The following is a 24,197-nucleotide window of genomic DNA, read 5'->3' as shown; positions in this document are numbered from 1 at the left end:
AGGAAATGGTGAAGAAAAAGCATGCTTGGGAAAGGCCAGTCATGAATTTGTCATTGACTGGAAACCACCACAAGCCTTTTTCTTCCACTTTTTGAACGAACCTTTGATTTTATTTCTCATTCATTAATAATGATAATTGCTAGAGGACAAAAGAGTTGCTTGTGACCCAACCTTCTCCATTTGCCACTAGTATTACTACTTGGATAGTTGAGGACGTCATTTTTCTCCCTCAAATTTGGCACATATCGGTAACGCCTTGATGGCTTATTTCATGCCTTATTTTCTTTCCATTTTCCTTATCCCACAATCACGAGACTGCAATATCCCACGTATTCGTGAATTCGTAACCTCGGAAATTCTAATTTTGTCACTCAATATAAATATTACTCTAATTATATAATTTTTTCTATAGATATTCAATAAAAAGATCAAGTAAAAGTAACCATGCAACCCCTTATTTCCATCCTTTATCGCTACAGAGTACAGACTATACCATAAGTATCTATTTCGGTCCTTTATAGCTACAGAGTACAGACTATACAATATGTATCTATAATAAAATTCATTACCCATTTATTAAGAGCTCTTGTCAAGTGAGCAACTCAAACAAAGAAGAGTTGTCCGGTCTAAATTCCGCGAATATACCATGTTTAGATATTTTAATTATAAGATGGGGTATTAGTTACAAGTTGGAATAAATTAGGTTTGTCTTGTACAAACATTTTAATCTTTCCTTGATTGCATTAAACATTTTAATCTTTCCTTGATTGCATTAACATCAAAACATATGTCTCAATTCTCCCAAAACCACTCGCATGTCAAAGGGATGATGGTCCCAAAAAAGTTTTTATCAGATTAAACTTATACAAGAGGCAGCATCACAGAATGAAGTGAAATTAAATATATTTTCCATTAAGATAGAATATGTTTCACAGTGTTACACTTGCTATTTCACTCTTGAATAATCAATAAGCTTAAACCTTGCTAGTATTCTTCCATGTCCTTCGAGTTCAAACGTCTAATCTTACATATTATAAACTTTTTCTTCATAATTTTTTTTGTCGAAGTTAAGAAACAACACATGATTGGATTCAAAACAACATAATGCTAACCAAGAAGGGCTACAATGCGCAAGCACATCAAAATAAAACGTGATGCAATTTTATGAAACCCTAATCAAAACACCGGAATTTCGATTCGTAATTGTAGTGTCACTGCAGCTTCTGATTTAAAGGCTTCTAAATACTCAGTGAAGACATATTTTGGAAGACCATGGAAACAATACTCACGCACTGTTATGAAAAGAAAGTTTTCATCACAACAGTGCCTGAATATGTTTCCACGGCCATCCGAGATATGTCTAGATACATAGATGATGCTGAGAATTTGATTTACATATCTAATGAGGAGGAAGGAGTTGCAATGAGGCAGATCAATGTATCCTCATATATATATATATATATATATATATATATATATATATATATATATATATATACGACTTGACGACTCTCGCGAGCTATAAGCCCATACAATATGCATTCTTCATCTAACTTTTGATGTTAGTTGAACTTCATGGTTTGTGTGATGTTTCTGAATGTTATTACTACTTTAATATTTAAGTTGTCTTTCTTGGATCATTTGTATGTATTGAACTATTGTCACTCATGTCATATAGTTTTGGGAGACGTCGACTCACAGACTAGTCAGCTTTCAAGCTAGTTCATAATATGAATTTTTTTCTTTAAATAAGGGTCTAATCTACTCCCAAACTCGCCTGTCAAAGAGGTGGTAAATTGGTAATCACAACAAATTTAGAGAATAAACATTTACAAGAACCAACATCACTGAATGAAGCAGTACTATCTTCCCATTAAGAAACAATATGCTTCACAGATCACATTTGCTTTTTTCCCTCTTGAAAGATCAATAAGCTTAAAACTTGCTATTTCTCTCTCGTCCCTACATACAAATGCCTAATCTTTAAAAAAACATGCTTCTTCTGTCTTGAATGCAGAGAGCAAATGCCTCAAACAAGCTTGGAAAAGGGCAAGTATAAATTCTAGTAATGCCCCAAATCTACAACAATTACGCCTTAGTCCCGAAGATCATACATAAATAAGACTAGGGTGTATAATGATGTAAAATTCCTTTCTTCTAAAATGGTTTATTTTTAAGTGAAACAGGAAATTTCTTGCACAAAGAGGGAAGGCAAACCGAATATGGCTTGTCTTTCGTCTTCTACATTTTCCTGTTCGTTCCTATGTAACTCCGGTAGGCAGTGGTGATGATCTAGACTAGACACTACGGGTTCAACAAAATGCTAATTCTGACTCTAAATCCTGAATTTGTTACTGCTTGTAGAATTTCTATAGTGAGCAAGGACTCCCAGGTGAAGGGTAAGCAATGGATCTTTTCAGAAATGTTTTTTGCTTGTCATCAGCAAAACAAAGCACAGAATCCATAGAAATCTCAAGAGCAGAGGGGGGTTGAACAGGTACAAAATCCTGCAGCTTTGCATACTCTGAAATTAAGTGAAACATGTAATCATATATCCGATCCATACTCAAACTTTCCATCAAGTCTTGTCCACCTTTTCCAATCGCTTTGGCCTAATTAACCAAGAAAAACCATGGGAAAAAGTATAAAGACATCGGCAAAATGAAAGAGTCAAACACAAACATAAATAGACTTAGATATACATTTCAGAACTTGACAACGTTTAAATTCTGAATCCGTCACTAGCATAATCTCATCTAAGCTAAAAAGTAGCTACAATAACATAATCCTGGGGGCGAAAACATACCTCCAATGGATTTGCATTACCCCAATCAACTGCAGCCTTTATAGAAGGGCATAAATCGAATGGAGGAATTGGCCAGTAATGTTTCTTCGGAATCAGACCGTGACTAAAGAAATCCTGATACTGTGGGCTGATTATCAGGGCAAGAGAACCACATGCTAAAACATACTTTAAGCTCACTGACCATGCATATCCTTCTGCATAAATCTTGTACTTGCATTATCAGAACATAATTTAACAGAACGAATGCATTTTTTCCTTTGTGTCAGAACTTAATACAATATCCCTCTATGGACATCTGATAAAATTGGAACGATACACAGAAGATTAGCAAGGCTACACAAGGATGACACACACAAAGAGCTCTAATACAATCATTTATCGCATTGTACAATTTTTTAGGGGTACACGACGATGAGATGACTTATCACTAGAGTAAAGATAGAATAAAGGCATTGATGACTTAATTTAGCATGGAAAGTTCATAGAAATGAATCAGCAAAGAAGACAAATAATTATAGAAGTTGATCCTAGAAAATGTCAACACTAGGTAAGATATCTTGGATGACTCATTTAAGTTCTATGCACTGACAAAATTTTAAAATTTCTTTGAACTGTTAGTGAATGTAACTTCTTAATTGCTGCCTAAATTGCCAAGAATATAATGTCAACCGAAGAACCAAAATCCGAATTCGGGACTGGCAACTCAAGAGTGTTGCAAAGCTCACCTATGATTACATTGCTTTGATAGTTTGGACTTCTCAAATCCAACCTTTGCTTCTTCTGTCCAATTCTATATCCATCACAACATAAATCAGTAATTAAGAAGATAAAGGGACTCAAATTACCAAAAGCAAGAAGAAACAAAATTAAAAACACAACTAGTTATATACAGAAACTAAAGAAAGGAGATTCTCATTCAAATGTGTAAGTCATGAACCTGCCGCATAATTTGTGCTCTCCACATTTGAGTGTCATCGCAAGTAAGCAACTCTAAACGAATAGGAGAAACTACATCTGGGTTCCCTTTCCATTATGCTACCGGTATCTTCCTTACCCAACTTCGAGATTTTGAGCCTTCTTTGATGCTTTTAAATTCTTCATTCCAAGGTCTTATGTTTATTTCAGACCTGAAAATATAAATCAGCAAAGTAACTAATTGATACAAAAAGGAAAAAACAAAAACAAAAAGAAAGTCCATGGTCAGCCAAAGAATGACACCCCAATCCTACGTAACAAGTTATCTGTCTTAGCTTCCAGCTAACTAATTTCACTTATTATGAACAACTACCTGTAGTTATACTGCAAATTTAATGTATAGAAGTTATAATGTTGGATGGATTTGAGTTCTATGACAATGTAAAATTTTCTACACAATTACATCACTTATAATGTAATTGTAAGCGAATCCTATGATAGGCATTAATCTATAACCTGATAAAGCAGTACTGGCGTGCTATACAAACTAACAAGCTCAACAAGTCAACCATATACCTTCTCGTAACATTGTTACATTATATACCAAAATTTAAACAATGTAGTTTGCATTTAGATAAATAAAAGGAAAGTCATATATATATATATATATATATATATATATATATATATATATATTCTTACCAGCCCCAGAAAGACCAGTCTGGAAAAGGTATATCGAAATGTTGCGGTGTGGTACAGTACCGAAACAAAGGCAAATGCATTGAAGCATGTTCAGTTCGATTGATAATAGGCTTGTCCATGCAATCAAACATTAAATCAACATCTGGAACTTTTCCAGGACATCTCCTAAGTAGTTGCAATATTCCCTAAATTGTGAACATAGCCCTACTCTATACACAAGCATAGTAAAAATCCACAAATAATTTGCCACCAATAATTACGACTCTAAATGCTGCATTCTTCTGAGCCTCCAATACATGGTTCATAGAAATCCTAAAATTGGCCCATGGCTCGAGATCGTAACGTATGCTCCTGAAGAAATCTGGACAATCGTTGGATTTCGATTCAAATTGAAATTTACTGTTTCGAGGAATATTGCGGACGCGACTAGTGCTACTACAGCTAAGATAAGAGCATTGTATGATCGTGGAAGCCTTTGAATAAGTTGATTCTTCATCGAAGGATTTCGCAGGAAATACATGCCACTGCGTTGGCTCTAAGTTGTGACCAACGATTGTTTTTGTCAGAGAAATTAAGTTGTCGATCTAGCATCCAAAGAATAAAAACACCAACGGCGAATATAAGAATGTCATCAAAAGTTAAGAAAAAATAAAAATTAAGAATGTTAAGAACTTCACAAAGAAATAAAGTAAAAGAAAAAACAGGGGAAACAGAAAAAATTGAAGCATTAGAAGTTATAACTTTTTTTTAAAATGACTGAGTGCTTGACTTTGGAGATAATACGCAATATTCTTCGGATATACAACAAGCCTGTCATCGCAGTCACCTAAAAGTGTTTATTGTGAATTTTTGTCTGATCATATTCTCTCTGAAGTTCCAACAAGGTAAACAAATAAGTGACTGTTACGATTTTTGTCTGTTCGTATTTTCTCTGAAGTGCCAAAAACATTCTTAATAGAAGATAATCTTTTCAGAACAAATATGTGTATTCAATTCACTTCAATATTATATCCTAACTAACAGAAAACACTACAACAATAGATAATTAAGTATCTGTTACATCCCGTACTTTTGTATGTTGGATTTGTTGTAAGTTAATTGACATAAGTTCAAGACAAGATTATTTTGAGATTATAAGTAAGTAAGTGTCGTGAAGGTTAGAGGTTAAGCGAATCGGAGAGCATAAGTTTCATCGATGTAATACCCCGAGGTTTCGGGCTATGGTTTGAACCGCTCGACATATGTAAGTAGACCCGAGCTTCGGATAATTTTTGTCATATTCAAGTATACAAATAAAGAGCTCGTTGTATAAAAATGCGGAGTCCCGAAATGATTTAAGACTTTGAAGTGTGACGACGTGATTGGAAAGTATTGTGTGTGACAAAAGAGGCTATGGACTAGTATTATATTACGTGATCATGATAATGAGTATACGAAGTGTGTTAGAAGTGATTCATTATTTAAGTAATTTGAGACTAAGAATTAATTATGTGTGTAATCTATATCTATATATAATATAAAGCTAGGCATAGACAAGGTGATGTGGCACCTCTCTATGGCCTAGAAAACTATTTATCTTTTTTCTCATTTTTTTGGAGTTTCCCCTCATTATTTATTTGCTATATATTTTAAAATCTAAAAGCCATCTCTTAATTCTCTTAATTACACCTCTTATATACTTATATGTTTTCTTCTTCCTCTATAACAGTACCAAATTAAATTAAATAGTCTAATACTAATCCAGCTTTTTCCCCTTCCCTATTAAATGTATGTAATTTTATAACAATCCTTAGAAGTTTAAACGTCAAATAATATATCCATATATCATTTGTGTTTTTCAACAATTTCATACTCAAAAGTAAAGATCGGTTCTTATCCAGCGTTGCCATAATGAGAAAATGTACATCTCCTCTTTCATTGATATCTTGACTATGAAAATGGTCACCTAAAGGAATGGAGTATTTTCGGAGGCAAGTTAATTTCTGTTGTAATAATAATGATCAATTCTTTTGTTCTGGTTACAAACTTCATTCAAGAGATTATGGCAGTTCTATAACAAAACATTGCTCTACTTATTGATGAATTCCGGTATATTTATATGTCTTTCTATATCTTTTATTATTATTTTTATTTGCATTGGAGCACTATCATTGTCTAATAGACGTGGTGTTTTTCTATTCAAATAGATTCAAAACAAATATATATCGTTCATGACGTTTTATCATATGGAGGTTTGATGCCAAAGAAATCGCTCTTAATATCAAGCCAACAAACCACAGTATCAATCAAGGTATGATTTTTTAAACTATTGCAACATATTTTTATGGTTTCTTTTCCCTTAAATATTTGGGTCACATAAAATTAGCAAAATCTGATATTAGGAGTTTGAGGGTAACAGATCCAAAGGATTCCAACTTTTGAAAGTACGTAGCTAACTTAGCATGTGTATTTCTTTTGAAGAACCGAAAGAGAAATTTGAGAAAATAAGTGATTCTTCCGGTAAAGCTAAATTCTAAAGTGATTTATACCAAAAAGAAAGTGTACAAGAAGATGGTGCATATTTGAAATAACTATGGCATATAAAAGGTGATGGGACACATCTCCATGAACTTGAAGACCATTTATTTTTTTCTCCTTTTTTACAATTTTCCCCCATTTTAAAAATTAATTTGCTATATATTCAAAAATCTAAAAGTCACTCTCTTAATTCTGTTAATTACACCTCTTATTATACCTTTTCATCTTACTCTATAAAAGTCACTCTCGTGACGTTGCAAGCAAGCTCACAATTAATTAATGGCTTCCGCCACTTAAACTTCATTTTTTATGTCTTTTAAATTCTTTAAGTTGTTAATCACCTTGATTTATATTACTTTTTAAAAAAATTTGCAAAGTATAATTTAATTGAACATATAAAATTAATTATCATATGAAGACACTAAGAAATTTAATATATTCTATCTTGAAGACAGTGAAAAATTTAATCTAGTCTATCTTGAATATATTTACAACGTCAGTTAGTATAAATTTACTAATGGCGTTTATAACCGCGCAAAGCGCAGCGTATTTCACTAGTTAGCTAAATTTTTAGGGTGTAGGGGAACAAGAAACAAGAGGAAAGTAAGGTTACTAGATAAATAAAGGAGACAAGCTTTACACATGGATACACTATAGAAAAGTGAGGACATGAGTCACCTTTGTACATAGAGCCCGTTTGGCGTAGCTTATAAGTTGTTGAAAACAGCTTATAAGCTGTTTTCAGTTTTTTTGAGTGTTTGGCTGGCCAGCTTATAAGCCATTTGGTGCTTAAAATAAGCCCCAAAAAATAAGTTGGCTCATTTGGCTTAGCTTAAAAAAAAACAGCTTATAAGCCAAAAAAATAAGTTGGGCTACCCCAATTTTTTTTTTTTTTTTTGGCTTATAAGCTGTTTTCAGCTTATAAGCTTGTAACACCCCGCATCTTGGAACTGAGTTTAAGCTCATATCATTAGAGTTCTAGTGGAAACACTGAAGCTTTGAACGTTTTGCGAAAATGGTTGATAGGCCTATTTAAGCAGCCGATAACTCCTTAATCGGTTTGGAATTTGGGAAATTACCCCCAATGAATTTGTAGTATGTGGAAATACCTTTCTAACGATACAAAGACCAAGCCAATCAGAGATCGGAGCAAGGAGATATGATCGTCTCAATATGGCTAATAGTAAGGCACTTGAAATCCTATCGAATCGGCTAAGTTTTCGATACGTCTGCCTTCCAGCCAACTTTCGTGAAAATATGTTATGAATTTGGGAAAACTTCTTTGATGAAAGTTGTAGCCCTTTGAAATAGATTTCCAACGGTATATTATGGGCCTTTAACGGATCTGTGTACAAGAAGTTATGTCCATTTTACCGAACACTGTACAGAATCGACTCATGTCGCTATTTCAGGCGCGTCGGGGCGCGTGCAATATTCCCGCATCGTGGGCCGATCGCGCAAGTCTGAGTATTGAGCTACAGAACATTGCGCGATGGTCCCGCATCGCGGACCCATCGCGAAACGGGTCAGTTTCGGGTCAAAAGGTCGGGTTTACGCGTTTTAAGTTATATTTAAGGTTTGGGGTTTATTTCCCCAGCACCCCATTCACGAAAAATTAACCTAAAGTCAAGAAGAACAAGTCCCAAACCTCAAGATCTCCCAAGGTAAGTTTTTATCATGATTCTAGGGTGAATTTAAGTCCCTAATCCCTTTCTAACTTGAGTAAACTCTTCTAATCCATAGAGTTAGGATTGGAACATTTTTGTTGGATGTGGAAACCCTAGAACCCGAATTCAAGAGGATTGGACTTCAAAAAGGTAATGTTTCTACTCTCTAATCATGCATAGTTGTGAATTGATGAGTTCTTGGGAGAATAGTAAATGGGTTTGATAAAGAGGATTATATAAACTATGCTAGAGTTTTGGATTGTTGACTTGAGATTGTTATAATGATATGGGTGATGGAGAATGATGTTAATTACATCTATAATTGAGATTGTAGAATCACCTAGAAGTAATAGAATGGGAATTGGGTGAAGAAACACCATTAATGGAGATTGTGGAGCTTTATGCCCACTAAGTGTTTGATAAAATGCTTAGATGACCAAAGTATGAATATTATTGCTAATATAGAATCCCTTTGGCTTGTATTGATATAGATCAAAGTTGAAAGGGGCGACGAACATTGTATTTCGCTCAAAGAAATTTGGAATTAAGGTATGTGAGGCTAACTATCTACGTTAGGGAATGTTCATGATTCTCCCTACGCCTCATTCTTCATACTTGTCGTAATTTGACTCGAGAATACGGTTTAGCCCCGGTTTTATGATATGTTGTAGAAGCGTTATCTTCTAGGGTTGCGATTCTGAGAATTCGTTCATGGTTATCAATTTGAATATCATGAACTCGGCACGTAATCTTTATAGACTTATGTATTGTTACCACATGAGTCTCGGTCTAGAAATTCAAGTATGCTCGAAACAATCGGTGTTTTCGGTTAATTCCAAAGATGTCTATTTCGGTTCGGCATTGTTCATTGTTGTTGTGGTCTCGATCCTTATTAATTAACCATAATTATACATATGTGATTTTGCCCGAGGGCACGGCACGATACCGGTGTATACGTATACGTGGCCGAGGCCATTGGACGACGCACTACTAGGCCGAGGCCATAGCGTGCATTTATTATGGGCCGAGGCCCCACATATACAAACACGGATAATACGGATGATTCGAGATATAGAAGGGAGTATTCATATCTCTACTTCCTTGCTATTACGATTCTGATTACGGTTATCGGTTTCGGTTTCGGTATTTTATTGCTTCGGTTGCTTTACATACCGATACAATTCAAATGTCGATGTCCTTTTATTGTTGGGGCTGCGTCTCGCGATGCGTGCAACGATATACGAGTTGACGACTCGGCTATTTAGGAGTGCACGTATCGGCTATTGGTGAGCCCCAAATTCCTTCGGGGCGTTGTCGATCATCCGGTCGGTTCGGTTTATAGATACCTATTATTCAAAGACTCTTAGAGGCTTCATAGACACGGTTCGATACGATCAGATATTTATTATGTTAGCCTTGTTGGCGATGTTCGGATTGTTTGGTTTAGCCATGTTGGCTACTTTCAGATATGTTCAGACTGTCTAAGTATTTTCGCATTATGATATTTCAGTGAGACTTTTAGTTAATCAGCATGTGTTAGTTTTATTTTATAAATTAGTTATGTTTTGATATCACATGTTGATCCAACAACGCATTGGTTCGCTCGGTTACATGCAATCGTGCACCGGGTGCCGTGTTACGTCCAGGCCCAGGTTCGGGGCGTGACAAAGCTGCTTTCAGCTTATAAGCTACTTATTTTAAGCCCATCCAAACAAGCTCTAAGTGATCTGTTTCTTACTCTTAGGAGGCGCCCTATTCACAATTCTTGGATAAAAGAATGGACCTCACAGTCCATTAAGTACATATGACATTTGATGTTTCATTTTGCTAAATGATTTCTCTTGATAAAAACGTGAATAGCAACCAATAAAGCTTCATCTAGCTTAGGAATTTTTCGTGAACTTTGCAGCAACGTTATTTCGTGAAGAATTATACACAGCAACGTTATTCTATGAACATATATACAACAACGTTATTAAATTTTGTTACGGGTTTTACTCACCGCTTAGGTCTCGTGTTTTCTTTTATCGTGTTGTTAAATGCGGGCTTTCTTCAATATGAATTAAAGTGGAAGAAGAGGATTTCTTGGCATATAAGGTAAAAATCCTCCTCTCCTAGATATACTTAAATTCATACAGGCCATAGCTAAATTGTGAGATGAGAACTGCGAAATTAATGGCGAAAATCGGATAAGTTGGTGTTGTTGTTATCGTGTGGGCTGTTTGGTGATTCTCACGAGTTGTTTTTTGGGCTTGAATATCATGGGAATTGATTGTAGTTATAGTTGTTGTTTTTGTTGTTGTACTATGTATATACGAAAATAAAGAAGTGTATAGAAGCGTTGGTATACGAATGTATATTGGGTTGTTTTGAGTTTATAATTGTGTTGTTTGTGCTTGGAAGTTAGAAGGAGGTAAATAGAGGTTGTTGTTGATGTTGTTGGTGTTATTTATTGAGTTGGAGATGGTCATGAAATAGGGAAATGCTGCCCGACTCTTTTTAGAGACTAGTTATCATTGATATACCTCGTATATTAGTATTCATTGAGTTAATGGACGTATTGTCATTGTTTAGGTTAAACGGCTAATTGAAGCAAATTCGTTATTGAGTGCGTATTGGAGACAAGAGGTATGTTAAGGCTATTCCTTCTTTTCATTGGCATGATTCCTACTATTGAGCCACCTTTGACTATTCGCACAAGGATGTGCTATTCACAAAGATTGTACTTGGATTCCATGACCTTATTGTTATACTCCTCTCCAGTTGAGAACGAGTATAAGAATAGTCGAGCTATATAAGACGATATAATGACAGAAGGTATAACTAGTGTATATGTTGCTTATAGGCTATTATGTTGTCTTCGAGTTATCATTATATGTATATATATGCCTGGCCTACGGGTCATGGAGTTGTTGCCTAACCGACGGGTCACGGAGTTGCGCATACCTGACCTACGGGTCATGGAGTTAGTTATACCTGGCCTATGAGTCATAGAGTTATCTATGCCTAACCCTCGAGTCACGGAGTTATATCTATAGTTATGTTATCTTGCCTCAGATGAGAGGCAACCCAGGTAGAGAACCTCCAAATTTTTTCTTGATATATCCAGAGTACAACGTGTTATTTCATTTCAGTTGTTATCTTGCCTTACATATTCAGTACATTATTCGTACTGACGTCCTTTTTGCGGGGGGCGCTGTATTCATGCCTACAGGAACAGATAGACAGACTATCAGACCTCCTCAGTAGACATGACTTGATGTCAGCTGATTGGTGAGCTCCCCCTTGTTCGGAGTTGCAACGTCTATGTGGAGTCTTCCTTTTATGTTTATAGACATGACGGGTAGGCCGGGGCCTTGTCTCGTCCATGATTCAGTTATGTTGTTCTAGAGGATTGTAGACGAGTCCTGTATATAGTGTGCAGTGTGATAGCCTTGCCGGCTTGTATATACCTATTTCGATATTGTTGGTTTTATAAGATCATAGCAGCCTCGTTGGCTTGCTCAGTTTATATATATATATATATATATATATATATATATATATATATATATATATATATATATATATATATATATATATATGTTTTGAGTGTGTGTGCCCAGTCCAGACGAGATAGGCAGTGTTTATGTTTATCCAGATTGTGGCCTTGTCGGCCGGCTGGTACTATCTGTGTGTAGGTAGTTCCTATCGGCCTAAGTTGAGGGTTATCCCTCCAGAGTTACAAGTATAGAGTGGTTCGCTCGGGCCGAGTGTGGCATCGGGTGCCGGTTACGCCTCTTCAATTGTGGGGCGTGACAGTATCGTAGAGATAAAGGATGAGGACCTCAAAGAAGAGGAGAAGACCAAGGAACATAAAAGCAAAGAACATAATGTAGCGAGGAAGAAAAGATGGCCGAGGACTATCTAGAAAGTATCCCCATTGAATTATTTAACAAAGCTGTTCTAGATTGATGAATCGTTGAATTGCATTGTTCATTGATATTTTTTCTTTAACAGTTGATGAAATTTGACCTGCTTTCTTGATCTGCTCTTTCCTTTTCTTTCTCTCACACGACAATTGTTTGCACGGTTGAGGTAGTGCGTTACTGTTTATCTCGTAACGCTACCACGTGGAAAACCAACAGCTCGTGTTTAACCGCACCCGTCTCGCTCGAATAATTGTGTCAATTGTTTGGACGCATCATGCTAAAGGAGTTTTGACGAGACCAATATGCATAGGTATCTTTCGCTCGTACTCTATCAAATTATAGTAAAGTTTAAGATATCGTTTCGCGAGATTGGAATTTTCTGAAATTTACAAATTTGTATTATTTTGGTTATTATTTGAGAGGATCAAAGCTGATGAAAAGAGAGTCATTCAAGTATTGAAAATTATAATAATAAAATAAAAAATATTTTTAGATTTTTCTAATAAATTTTATATTTTGAATCGGCAAGATAAAATTATTATAATAAAATCAAAAGTTTATTACTTATTTCTCCGTTTAAAGAATGATTGCTTATTTCTAATACAATCACTCCACATAACGACAATATGTTAATAGCACCACTTTCGCTTATACTATTAATTTATTGACAATCAATTAGTGACATTAAACAATAATTAATTAATAACACCTCTTTCAATTAGTGTAGTTAACCAATTAAAGTAATGACTTCAAACAAGAATTATCTTAGTTGAGTGCACCAAGTGAACAAAAGCCTCTTTCGCTTAGCTTTTGCTAAATCAATGAATTTATTTGAGTCAATCCCTCCGTGAGAATTAGGATTGAAATAAATAAGACAAAGATCTCTTAAATCAATAAACTTATTTAAGTCAATCCCTCAGTGAGAATTAGGACTGAAAGAAATAAGATAAATATCATTTTAATCAATAAGCTTATTTGAGTTAATCCCTCCGCGAGAATTAGGACTAAAAGAAATAAGATAAAGATCATTTAAATCAATAAACTTGTTTAAATCGTTCTCTTCTCCCGAATAAGAAATAAATTAACAAGATAAGGATTTTTGTAAAGAGATATAATTAAATCCAATAATAGATATAATTAATATCGAATACCTTGGTGTATAAAGGTGATAAAGAGAAAATCTCAACATAAGAAGATAATAAAATAAAGATATTTATTATACTAGTTTCATCAAGCTTCATCTACTATCCCAACCAAGGAAACTTACTCCATTATGGAGTAGATAACTAAATACAAATAAAGACTAAGAGAATATTTTTTTATTACAAGAAAGAGCCAAGAGAGACACCAAGACTAGCTCTTGTGTCCTCTTCACTATTGGACGCAAATAGGATGCAAGATTGAGTTCCCTTTTCTTCTACAAAACATATGCCTATTTATAGAAAAATTCCTAGAAGTCTTGGAGAGACAGTGCAAGAGAAATTCAATATAATAATATTTTCTTGACGAGAAATTGGCATGGCAAATTATGATGCAATCTTGAGAAATTGGCATGGCAATTTATCATGAAATTTTGGTGAGAATTTGTCATAATTTTGTTTCTCTTGACTTTGCATAGTCTTTGGTGAAATTATCACGGATGCATCCTCCTTTCTTGGCTTTTAGTTCTTGCTTCTTCTCTTTTTCCATGTATTCTTTTCCTGCAAGATTTGTTAGAAAAGTGCGAAAATATGATATAACTTATTCATGTTTTATTTTTAAAATATTCTATTTTTATATTGAAATTACATGAATAATTTATACCCATCAAGTTTATGCACTACCAACAATTTTTTTTATTTTTTATTTACACACTAATCTATAAGGACAATTGTGTACATAATAGGATTTAACTCCTCAATTCAAATACACGATTTTTTATTTTATTAGATCTCACCTAATAAATGAGTATACATCTAAGGCGTTCAAGATTTTAATTTGATAAGTAATTCAACCTTTATTAGCGATGATTCATTGTACTTTTACTACGAGTTTAGATATATCATTTGCTGATATTTTTGAGAGTTTTCACATATAAATTTATATTTTGCGTCGAATGGTTGGGATGAACCAAATGTCGAAGAACTAGAAGCAGTCCTGACTACATGTACCTATCGATAATAAGTGAGATAAGTAATGTGAAAATAGAACAAGCGACTTACATGTTACAATAAGTTAAGGACTTGTCTACTTAAAGAAATTGCTTTCAAAATATTTTAACTAATCAGGCATAGGAAATTAGAAAATATTTTTCTTCCATACCAAACACACCCTTAAAGAGAAGAAATTGCATGGTTCGTCCTTCAAATGAGTTGGTCTTTAATTTTTTTCCTTAGCAATCGAACTTATGCTAAGCAGAATATAAGCTTTTAAGGGCGCGAGACATAATTTGTGGGATATTATGAGCCCGTTTGGATTAACTTTATAGCTTAAAATTCATGACTTTATAATTTAAAAAAAATAAGTTAGGTAGTCAACTTATTTTTTTGGCTTATAAGTTCGTTAAATTTTCACTTTATAAGCTCGCTTTAGATAAACTAAGTTAAATGAGTCCAATTATTTTTTTAAGCTTATTTTAAGACAAAACGACTTGTTTCTCACTTACCCAAACACTAAAAAAAATTTAAAAAATTTATAAGCCAACTTATAAGCCAATCCAAACGGGTTCTATAATGTGAAAATTTAAATTTTTGTCTCCCAAAAAAGGTTGTTTCCGGACAAAACTTAAAGACCAGCTCAAAATAGGAACAAAAGTGCAAATGACTCCTAAAAGAAGCAGGTTTTCCTCATATGAGCTGTGGGCTGATGAGTGAGTAAGGGCTTAATTAGCAAAACTCCTTATATTCATTTGGGCCCAGAAACACCTCACCAGGCCAACGTGGCATTCTTCCATTGGCTACTGCAACAGATCTATGTTAACTCCGTACTTCAAATAAATCTCTCTCAACACTCTCCACTCCTTCGAGTATCCAAGTAAGTCTCACTCACAACTTCCACAACCATTTTCTCACCGTAGATACGACCAAGTATGGCGACGACGAGATCACAGCCGTCCGTTTTTCTCCTCTTCAGTTTGGTCGTGATCGGAACCCTAGCTCTTGCTCAGGTACTCAATTTGTTGTTATTAATCTTATCTTCGGTTTAACGCAGTTTATGATTCAGATTTCCTTTTGTGATCCTCTTCCTATGTACAAATTGAAATATTAGAGATCACTGTTTACGTATAGTTTAGGGATCGATCGGCAAATAACTCATTTATTGAAGTGTTATTCATGTTACGACTAAGTAATTACGGAGACGGCGTTATCTATTAAGTAGAAACTCTTATGTACAAATTGAAATATTAGAGAGCACTGTTTTAAGGATCGATCTGCAAGTAACTGATTACGTGTTATTCATGTTATGACCAAGTAATATCGCGTTATCTATTAAGTACAAATCGAAATAGTAGAGAGCACTGTTTTGTATAGTTTAGGGATGGATCTGCAAGTAACTGATTAATTGATGTGTTATTCATGTTACGACTAAGCAATACGGTGTTATCTATTAAGTAGAGACTTGATACAGTTGTGAAATTGCTTTCGGATCGATTTGTATGAATCTTCATTGTGATTTTGGATCGTAACGATTCTGTCTTGCTTGGTAGACTGCATTATTTGAAAAATAGCTGATTCAGTACTGAGACTGTAAAAAATGGAAAGATTAGAGAGCACTCTTTCATATAGTTTAGGGATCAATCTGCAAATAACCGATTAAGACATGTTATTAATGTCATGACTAAGCAATTACTGTGTTATCTATTAAGTAGAAACTTGATACAAATGCAAAATTGCTTTTGGATCGATTTTGTATGAATCTTCATTGTGATTTTGGATCGTAATCGTTCTGTCTTGCTTGGCAGACTGCAATATTTGAAAAATAGCTACTGAGACGGTTTCTATATTAATCATTCGAGCGTCTATCGACCCTTTATGTTCTTTTTATGGATTATTATCTGGTTGAAATTCGTATAAGTACTGGATCATTCAGATGAATAGATTCCTTTGTTGCTAGTCATCTACACATACACAATGGTTGGACTCTGGATGCTGTGATGGATCCTTTTCCGAAGGTTCACGTTTACAACAGCTATATTATGTTTTTAGACAATCAACGTACTATTATTTTACTTTTTTCAAAAAACGTAGCATTATTTTACTTGCAACTCCGTAAATGAACTGAAAGCGTGTAACAAAGCTCGGCCACTAGTAAAATCCCCATTGAGCTCATCGATTTATTGAACAAGCTGAGCACTCTCAGTTACTAAATCAGCTGAGCTCCCGCTGACTTGGTTCCTTTTTGATTTCTTTTAATTTTTTACTTCTTTGCATACAAGCCTTCTTGAAGCAACATCTGGCTCCACCATTACTGATCTCCTCCTAACCAGGATCAACCATGCATTTTCCATTGCTGATCCACTAACACTCTTTAATCCTTCACTGTATTGTATCTTTCCTCCCTTTGCTTCCACTATAGTAGAATGCTGTTGGCAGAAAGCCAGAAACACCCATAAACCTCAGCCCGCTTCAGTAACTATCATTTCCCTCTTCTTCTTTGTTTACGTGGGGCAATTCGTGTTCAAGAGACCAAAGAAATTGAAAGTTTCCTTTTTGTTCAGCTGAATCCAACTTCTTTTCAAAATTTCTTTCGGTTCTTTGAATAATTGGCAATCTGTGAAACATGCAGTAAGTGGAAGTTGTTGATTTCATCTGAGATTTGTTTTACTAGAGAAAGTTTGGGTGTGAGAAAATATAGTACCCATTGTTGTCGAGTTGAACTGTATCTTGAGCTATGCAAGAATTTTACAAGCCATGTTCCGGCATACCTTTGAGCTAATGTGATCTCAAGCGTAGCTAGAACATGCAGAGCTTGTTAACACCTTTACATGCAACTATTCGGTTAACGATTGCACTGGCTTAACATAGGTTGTAGATAGAGTACTACGTTAGACATAGATTGCTTAACAAAGTTCTGATTTATAGGCTCTACACATAAGATATCAAGCTCTTCTGTTACTGCTGAAGATATTTTGTGAAAAATATTCATTTTCCTTTGGGTCTAAAATGCACAATGACTTGGAACATTTCAAAAGGCGATGTACTTCCTTTCCTGTTTTATGTGGGCCCATCTATTTGTGTGCATGTGTATTTTTAAGTTTGTGATGGAAAGGGTGAGAAGTTTTGCTACTATTAACTTGAAAGTATGTTCTGCAGGCCAAAAAATCCCAGGAAAATCTGAAAGAAGTAACTCACAAAGTTTACTTTGACGTTGAGATAGATGGTAAACCTGCCGGTATAATTTCTTTCTTGTATTTATATGGTGCAAATACAAGATGATTTGCTAATAATGTCTTTTGTGCTTGAATGCTCTTTCCCTTATTGTTTTTGTTTTTAGCTTCTACGCTTACTGGGGCAAATACAGGGTTGATTTGGTAATTGTGTCGTTTTACCAGTGTTCCATCGGCTGCATTATGGATCTTAATGTAGATGCACATGGTCTTCCTTTTCCTTATTTTTTCTTGTGAGGAAGGGGGAGATAAATGCCAGCTGTTTCCTTCCTTTTGTTAAGCTGTTATGTCAATCTTGCGAGCAAAAAAATAATAGATTTGATGAGAATCCATTGTGAAGCATAAGTAAATAGTTTTATATATCTGGATCTTTCTTAATATATCCGAGAACTTGAGGATTGTGTCTTATTGTTCCTTCCTTGATTACGCTGCAGATGCCTTTGATATACCCCAGGGTCACATTTATGCGTACTGTGTTCCCTCCTGTGTAGATTTTAGAGTTGCGTTTTATTATACAAGACTATTTGTCTCTCTGTACAAAGGCCATTATCAAAATCCTGATAAGTAGACATGTACAAGCATTCAACTTTTCCTGGTCTCTCCATCTCTATATGTAAGGTCAAATTTGAATGTTCGATGCTGTTTGGACATGTTTTAATTCTCTTAAAATTATTGTTTGTTCGGAACAAGTAGGCTGCAGACGCCTTGATCCCCCAGGGTCACATGTATGCATACTATCCTCCCTTCTCTGTAGATTTTAGAGTTGTGTTTTATAATATAAGACTATTTGTCTCTCAGCCCAAAGGCCATTATCGAAATCCTGATAAATAGACATGTACTATTATTCAACTTCTCCTCGTCCCTCCATCTCTATGTGTAAGGTCAAATTTAAATGTTTGATGCTGTTTGGACATGTTTGAATTTTCCTTATTTTCTCTTAAAATTAAGTAAAAATAAGAAAAAAGAATATTTGACAAGCATCCTTGACATGTTGTTTCTTGCTATTTATAGGAATATTATGTCCTCTTATATTATATGCCTTGCATGTTCCTCTTCAAAGTTGGAATGGTTGATACACGTAATCTAGGATCTAAGATAATTCTTCCGGGCAATGCTTTTTTGTGTAGCATCATCTAGCTTACCTCTGTTGCATTCTCTTATGTGGGTTGATTTTTAACCTTTTTTCTTTTCTTACAGGCCGTGTTGTTATGGGTCTCTTTGGTAAAACAGTTCCTAAAACAGCAGGTATTGTTACATATATAAATGAGAGCTTGTGAATTTCACCATTACTACTCCAGTTGTTCACTATCTTTCTATTTCTTGCAGAGAATTTCAGAGCATTGTGCACAGGTGCTTCTACGTACCAGACTTTCATAATTTATTCTCCTGCCTGAGATGCTTCGGTGTACTCTCTAGCTTGTGCTGGCCTGTATTTTTCTTTTTTTTTCCCTACTTTTGCTTGACCAAATAGTGTTTCTCTTCTTTGCTGACTGGTAATGCATTTTTTTTGATATTGTATATATCGAGTGTTTTTAATTGACTGCATTCGCTTGTTACCTTCACTTTCTTTTTGGACAAATATTGTTACATTCACATTCATTATCTTGTTTCTCTTGTATGTGGTAATTAACATTGCAGGGGAAAAAGGAGTTGGAAAGAGTGGTAAGCCACTTCATTACAAGGGGAGCGCATTCCACAGAATAATCCCCAGCTTCATGATTCAAGGTGGTGATTTCACCCTTGGTGATGGACGTGGAGGGGAATCTATTTACGGTGAAAAGTTTGCTGATGAAAATTTCAAGATCAAGCACACTGCACCTGGTAGGATTTTCTCCTTACGTTGAATTGGAAATTAATCTCCATTTTCATGCATGTAAAAGTGCCCCTTGCATAATTTCCAGGGCTATTGTCAATGGCAAATGCTGGTTCTGACACCAACGGTTCACAGTTCTTCATCACAACTGTCACAACTAGCTGGTAAGTTCCCGACTCTTGAAAAAACATATTCATCCTACTCTAACCATTTAACTTTACAAGAATTGAGAACCTGACCTCCATCTACCGGTGTCGTTTTGCGTCTTTTAACCCTATTTGTGATTTAGAACTCTTTTTATAAGCTATCCTTTCTACAACAATCTTGTAGGCACTTCTGATATTTTATTATTTATAGGTTGGATGGTCGACATGTTGTCTTTGGAAAGGTGTTGTCTGGAATGGATGTCGTTTACAAGATGGAAGCTGAAGGAAGACAAAGTGGAACACCCAAAAGCAAAGTTGTCATCGCAGACAGCGGTGAACTCCCTCTGTAATTGAGTTCTGATAATTGCAATATGTTTTACACAATAATCTTAGGTCGTTTTTGCTGCCATTTAAGGAGTGGGCAGTGTTTTTAACTTCTTATCAAACCATGATTGTTGTGGCATAAGCAGCGAAGGAAAATTTTTAGGCGAAGAAAAGAACATTATGGAGGCCAAGTGACACGGTCTCACGTTGAATCTATGCCATCAATATGTAGTTAATATCTACTTTTCGTTATTGGTTTCTATTAAATCACGCTTTTTGATACCTTCTCCATTCAATTTTAGCTATTTCTGCATCTTCCCATGCTAACTGGAAATCAATGCACGTACATCAACTCGTTGTAGGTAGATTAGAAAAGAGGCCAGATAACTAAAGAATATTTGGATTGATATCCATAACCATAAGAATACTGCATAAATATTGATTTCTATTGTTGTTTTCCCTCTTCTTTCATAAAATATGATCTATTACTCTAATGTGCTGTGAGTCTGGCTACTTCGCAAATTTGTTGACCTTAGTTAAATAACTTCTTTATGACTGCAACTCGGAGCACCAAAGTCAATTAACAAGCAACATTTAATATAACAAAAGTTCCTAATTTGTTTGCTCCAACTGCTTCTAAAGCAAAAAAAGGAGGAACTATGCTAATTAATTACACGCAAAATCTAAGTCTCAAAAAAAAAAAAAAAAAAAAATTACACGCAAAATGTGTTCGTCATATAATGATCAAAATAAAATCTACTGGAATCCATAAGGCATATGAGTAGAGCCACTGTATATGCAAGGGTCCATAGGCTGTATTGTTGAACTTGAACCGATTCCAGTATTCGCCAACCAATTTTCTGCCTCAGTCTTCATAGAATCTGCATTGCCAAATTGATAATCATCTACAGTAAGAAGCCTATTATCCATCCCCGCTCCCATTGGATTCACACCACTTGGAATATTTGCTTGAAAATCACTTGTGAATTCTTGAAAGAAGTTGTTATTAATGTCGATAAAAGGATTCACATAAGAAACAGGCCACGGGGTACTTTGGTTCAAGTTGTTGTTCATGAGCTCAGGGTAGTCCCACATTTCTTGATGTGAAAGAGAACTTCCAATTGAATGGTTCATGTTGTCGTTCATGAGCTCAGGGTAGTCCCATATTTCTTGATGAGAAAGAGAACTTCCAATTGAATGGTTCATGTTGTCGTTCATGTTGTCGTTCATGAGCTCAGGGAGCCATATTTCTTGATGGGAAAGATAACTTGCAATTGAAACTTGAAGATTCATGCTCTTCAAGAATTCGGATTTTCGCTTTGCAGTATTGATCTTTTCCTCAAGAACTCCAACAAGATTTCTTAGCTCTTCTTTAGATAAATAGTCAAATCTTGAATCCCAATTGGGATACTTTTCTGCTTTGATCTTTTTCTTCAATTTTCCCATTTGAATCTCAGCCTTTCTTTTTTGGTTTTCAAAGAAGCTGGACAAGCTCTTAGCCCTTTTGCTCCGGCTTTCGAGTGGTTGGTTTTTGTAGAGATTTATTAGCTCTTGAACTTCATTTGGATCATTTGGCCAGATTTCATCATGTTGAGAAATAACTTGATTATTTCCTTGGTGGGAGTCATATATAATCATGCATGCTTTGATGTCACAAAGTATTGAGAGCTCTGAGATTTTTTTGATTAATCCAGCCTTCCGTTTCAGGAAGGTGGAGTTCCTATTCTTGTGATCTTGAATACGTTCCATGTTGATTTTTGATCTTCCCATGCTGCCTGTTCAAAGAATTTACATATAATTAAATAGAAGAAAAAAGCAAACAGACACTATAGTAAGAAGAAAATTATGCTAAACAAATTAGTTCCTTTTAATTCTCTTAGGAGTCAGACTACGAAGTATCCTAACGGCTAGAAAAACAAGAAGAGAAAAAAGAGTGAAGGGAAAAAGAAAGAGAAAGAAAAAAGAACAAACAAAAGAAAAAGAAGAAGAAAGCCCACGAAGGCAAACGAGATAGAATTCGCGATATCATACATTATGCATTGCTTATGTTGAATTTTAGATTTGACCACTAATTTTTGGGGTAACATTGAATTTTCTCATATTGATGATAGATCGTAGGGAGAAAAATTTTCTCCTCACCTGCTGAGAATTCTTATTCAAAAGAGCGCATTAAATTTTTTGGTTTCTACCTTTAAAACAAGAAATAATTTTTTGGCTGAAATTGTCTCTTTGCTAGTAAAACACCTAAAAGTAAAATAAAAAAAACAGAAAAAGAAAGAAAAAAGGAGAACGACGTGATGTTATAGTGCATTATGGCATTAGTGTTATTGTGCAACACACTTGTAAACTTTTATTAGAGACGTTCATATATTGTTCTCATTTTAATGAAGATTAGATGTTGCTTTCTCGTAATTATAAATATTGAGTTTCACAAATCAGCCATATAACGAATAATTTTAGCACAAGCCACTCAGATCCTTAGAACATTATTCCTTATTGACAAAATTCATGGAAATAATCTCCAATCCAACAATATAAAATTCATTGGGAAAAGGAACACCATAAAATTTAAAGAAGAGCAATTTTATTGTGCCTAAACTACAAACTCGAATGACTAGGAAAAGAAAGAATTTAGTAGTACAGACTTCAATTGATAGCTGCATAAAAGAAACAAAAGAAATTAATATATTTAATTCCAACATCATCAGTTCAACCAGATCATTAACAAAATAGTAAAATTTTAAAATTAAAAACGTAACAACGAAAAAAATTAAAGAAAGTTTTCTGGTGTATACGTACTTAATAATTATATCAGATTACAACAACATAAAACTTCAAAATATGAAACCTGAAAAAAAAAAAAAAAAAAAAAAAGGATAGAAGGTTACCTGGCTTGGTATGATTCGTGAAAGCAAACTGAATTATACTTGGTCTCAAACAATAGTAACTAAACGCAAATAGGTTTTGCCATACTTATATACTTCGAGTTGACGCGTGAGTCAACCCTTTTTAGAAACTATACTAGGAGTAATTAATAATTTTCTTCTCCTTTTTCTAGTTGGAAAGAATTAATAATTTTCTTCTCCTTTTTCTAGTTGGAAAGAATTATAAACCCATTCAAACCCTTTTGAAAAGGAATATTTCTCCTTCGGGACCAGATTGAAATACTAAGTAGTAGACTATAGAGTGTTAATTTTGTGTTATATTGGGAAGAAATAGATGGAAATAATATTGATTATGACATTCGTTCTTTCCTGTGATTGGTGACATCGCGTTCATCTTTATTAGTACAATTTTTTTTTTTTTTTTTTTTTTTTTTTTAATGCTAACTATGCCACAAAGACTGTTCTGAGTTTTAACAGAAACCACGTCCAAGACATTCACACCTAGCCCCTAGGTAAAAACCCCAAATAAAGCATACACCATGGCTACTATACAAACTCCAATATCTCCACAAAACCCACTACGAAAAGAACACAGGAACAAGGCTCTAAGAAGAGAAGAAGCTGGCCTCCACAACTATGTCAAATTAAAGAGACGTAAAAGGTAAGCCTGAAAATTGATAGATTCTGCACAATGTACTTGCCCAAACACCGTTGTTGAAGGCTTGCATGTTTCAGAAGGAATGGACTCTATTGAGAAGATGTTGAGGGTGTTTTGAATCGTGAAGCCAATTCAACACGCCAGGAGGACACCCGCGAATGCGAAAGGGGCATAATGCAGATGGTGAAGGAGACAATTATTGTTTAAAGAAGATATACAGTAGAATCTAATTACTACATGAGTGCTAAAATATTAGAGTAAAGTAAATCTTTCAGGTTGCAGTTTACATGACAGGGAAGGCTTAAGTTAACCCGCCACCCCCAACCAAAAAAAAAACAACAATAACTAAGTTAAAACGCCAAATAACTACAAGGAAACAAGTCTCGCAAAGACAAACTTGGGGTTTTTTTTTGGCGGGGGGACGGGGGGTGGGGGGTGTCGGTCTCAGGAAGTTTTCCCGTCTATTGAATTATTGTTATATCACAGTC

At 34.9% G+C, this 24,197-nt stretch overlaps 3 protein-coding genes, 1 non-coding gene and 1 pseudogene across 4 annotated transcripts in view; 2 read left to right on the top strand and 3 right to left on the bottom strand.

Moving 5' to 3' along the window:
* Positions 1 to 9,689, bottom strand: part of LOC132052913 (zinc finger CCCH domain-containing protein 66-like) — a 64,680-nt gene extending 54,991 nt beyond the window's left edge. The window contains exon 1 of the mRNA XM_059444631.1: positions 9,680 to 9,689. The gene's annotated coding sequence lies outside the window, so the exon portion shown is untranslated. The remainder of the gene's footprint in view (positions 1 to 9,679) is intronic.
* Positions 1,845 to 14,207, bottom strand: LOC132054053 (uncharacterized; annotated as a pseudogene).
* Positions 3,086 to 3,185, top strand: LOC132054987 (U6 spliceosomal RNA). The gene has a single exon (XR_009414456.1). It is a non-coding gene; the product is annotated as a U6 spliceosomal RNA (small nuclear RNA).
* Positions 14,208 to 15,534: 1,327 nt separating the features above from the next.
* On the top strand, positions 15,535 to 20,448 carry LOC132052915 (peptidyl-prolyl cis-trans isomerase CYP20-1). The gene is made up of 7 exons (XM_059444634.1): positions 15,535 to 15,663; positions 17,810 to 17,888; positions 19,081 to 19,128; positions 19,210 to 19,233; positions 19,522 to 19,704; positions 19,785 to 19,860; positions 20,054 to 20,448. Exons 1-7 carry the CDS (start codon positions 15,586 to 15,588, stop codon positions 20,190 to 20,192), a joined length of 627 nt encoding a protein of 208 aa, XP_059300617.1. The 5' UTR covers positions 15,535 to 15,585; the 3' UTR covers positions 20,193 to 20,448.
* A 454-nt stretch (positions 20,449 to 20,902) lies between these two features.
* On the bottom strand, positions 20,903 to 23,280 carry LOC132052914 (agamous-like MADS-box protein AGL17). Its single transcript, XM_059444632.1, has one exon. It carries the CDS (start codon positions 21,934 to 21,936, stop codon positions 20,923 to 20,925), a length of 1,014 nt encoding a protein of 337 aa, XP_059300615.1. The 5' UTR covers positions 21,937 to 23,280; the 3' UTR covers positions 20,903 to 20,922.
* Between the last annotated feature and the right edge of the window lie 917 nt (positions 23,281 to 24,197).

Source organism: Lycium ferocissimum, chromosome 4 (assembly GCF_029784015.1).
Source record: "Lycium ferocissimum isolate CSIRO_LF1 chromosome 4, AGI_CSIRO_Lferr_CH_V1, whole genome shotgun sequence".
Lineage (NCBI taxonomy): Eukaryota > Viridiplantae > Streptophyta > Magnoliopsida > Solanales > Solanaceae > Lycium > Lycium ferocissimum.
The sequence above is the reverse complement of the archived record's forward strand: the minus strand, read 5'-3'. Positions and strand labels throughout refer to the sequence as shown.

What these genes read in the sequence shown, in the direction of transcription:
- LOC132052915 (XM_059444634.1), top strand. Translation starts at nt 15,586, where the DNA reads ATGGCGACGACGAGATCACAGCCGTCCGTTTTTCTCCTCTTCAGTTTG. An exon ending in GATCAAGCACACTGCACCTG is followed by an intron (nt 19,705 to 19,784) that starts GTAGGATTTTCT and finishes CATAATTTCCAG; the next exon opens with GGCTATTGTCAATGGCAAAT. An exon ending in ACAACTGTCACAACTAGCTG is followed by an intron (nt 19,861 to 20,053) that starts GTAAGTTCCCGA and finishes TATTATTTATAG; the next exon opens with GTTGGATGGTCGACATGTTG.
- LOC132052914 (XM_059444632.1), bottom strand. Translation starts at nt 21,936, where the DNA reads ATGGGAAGATCAAAAATCAACATGGAACGTATTCAAGATCACAAGAAT.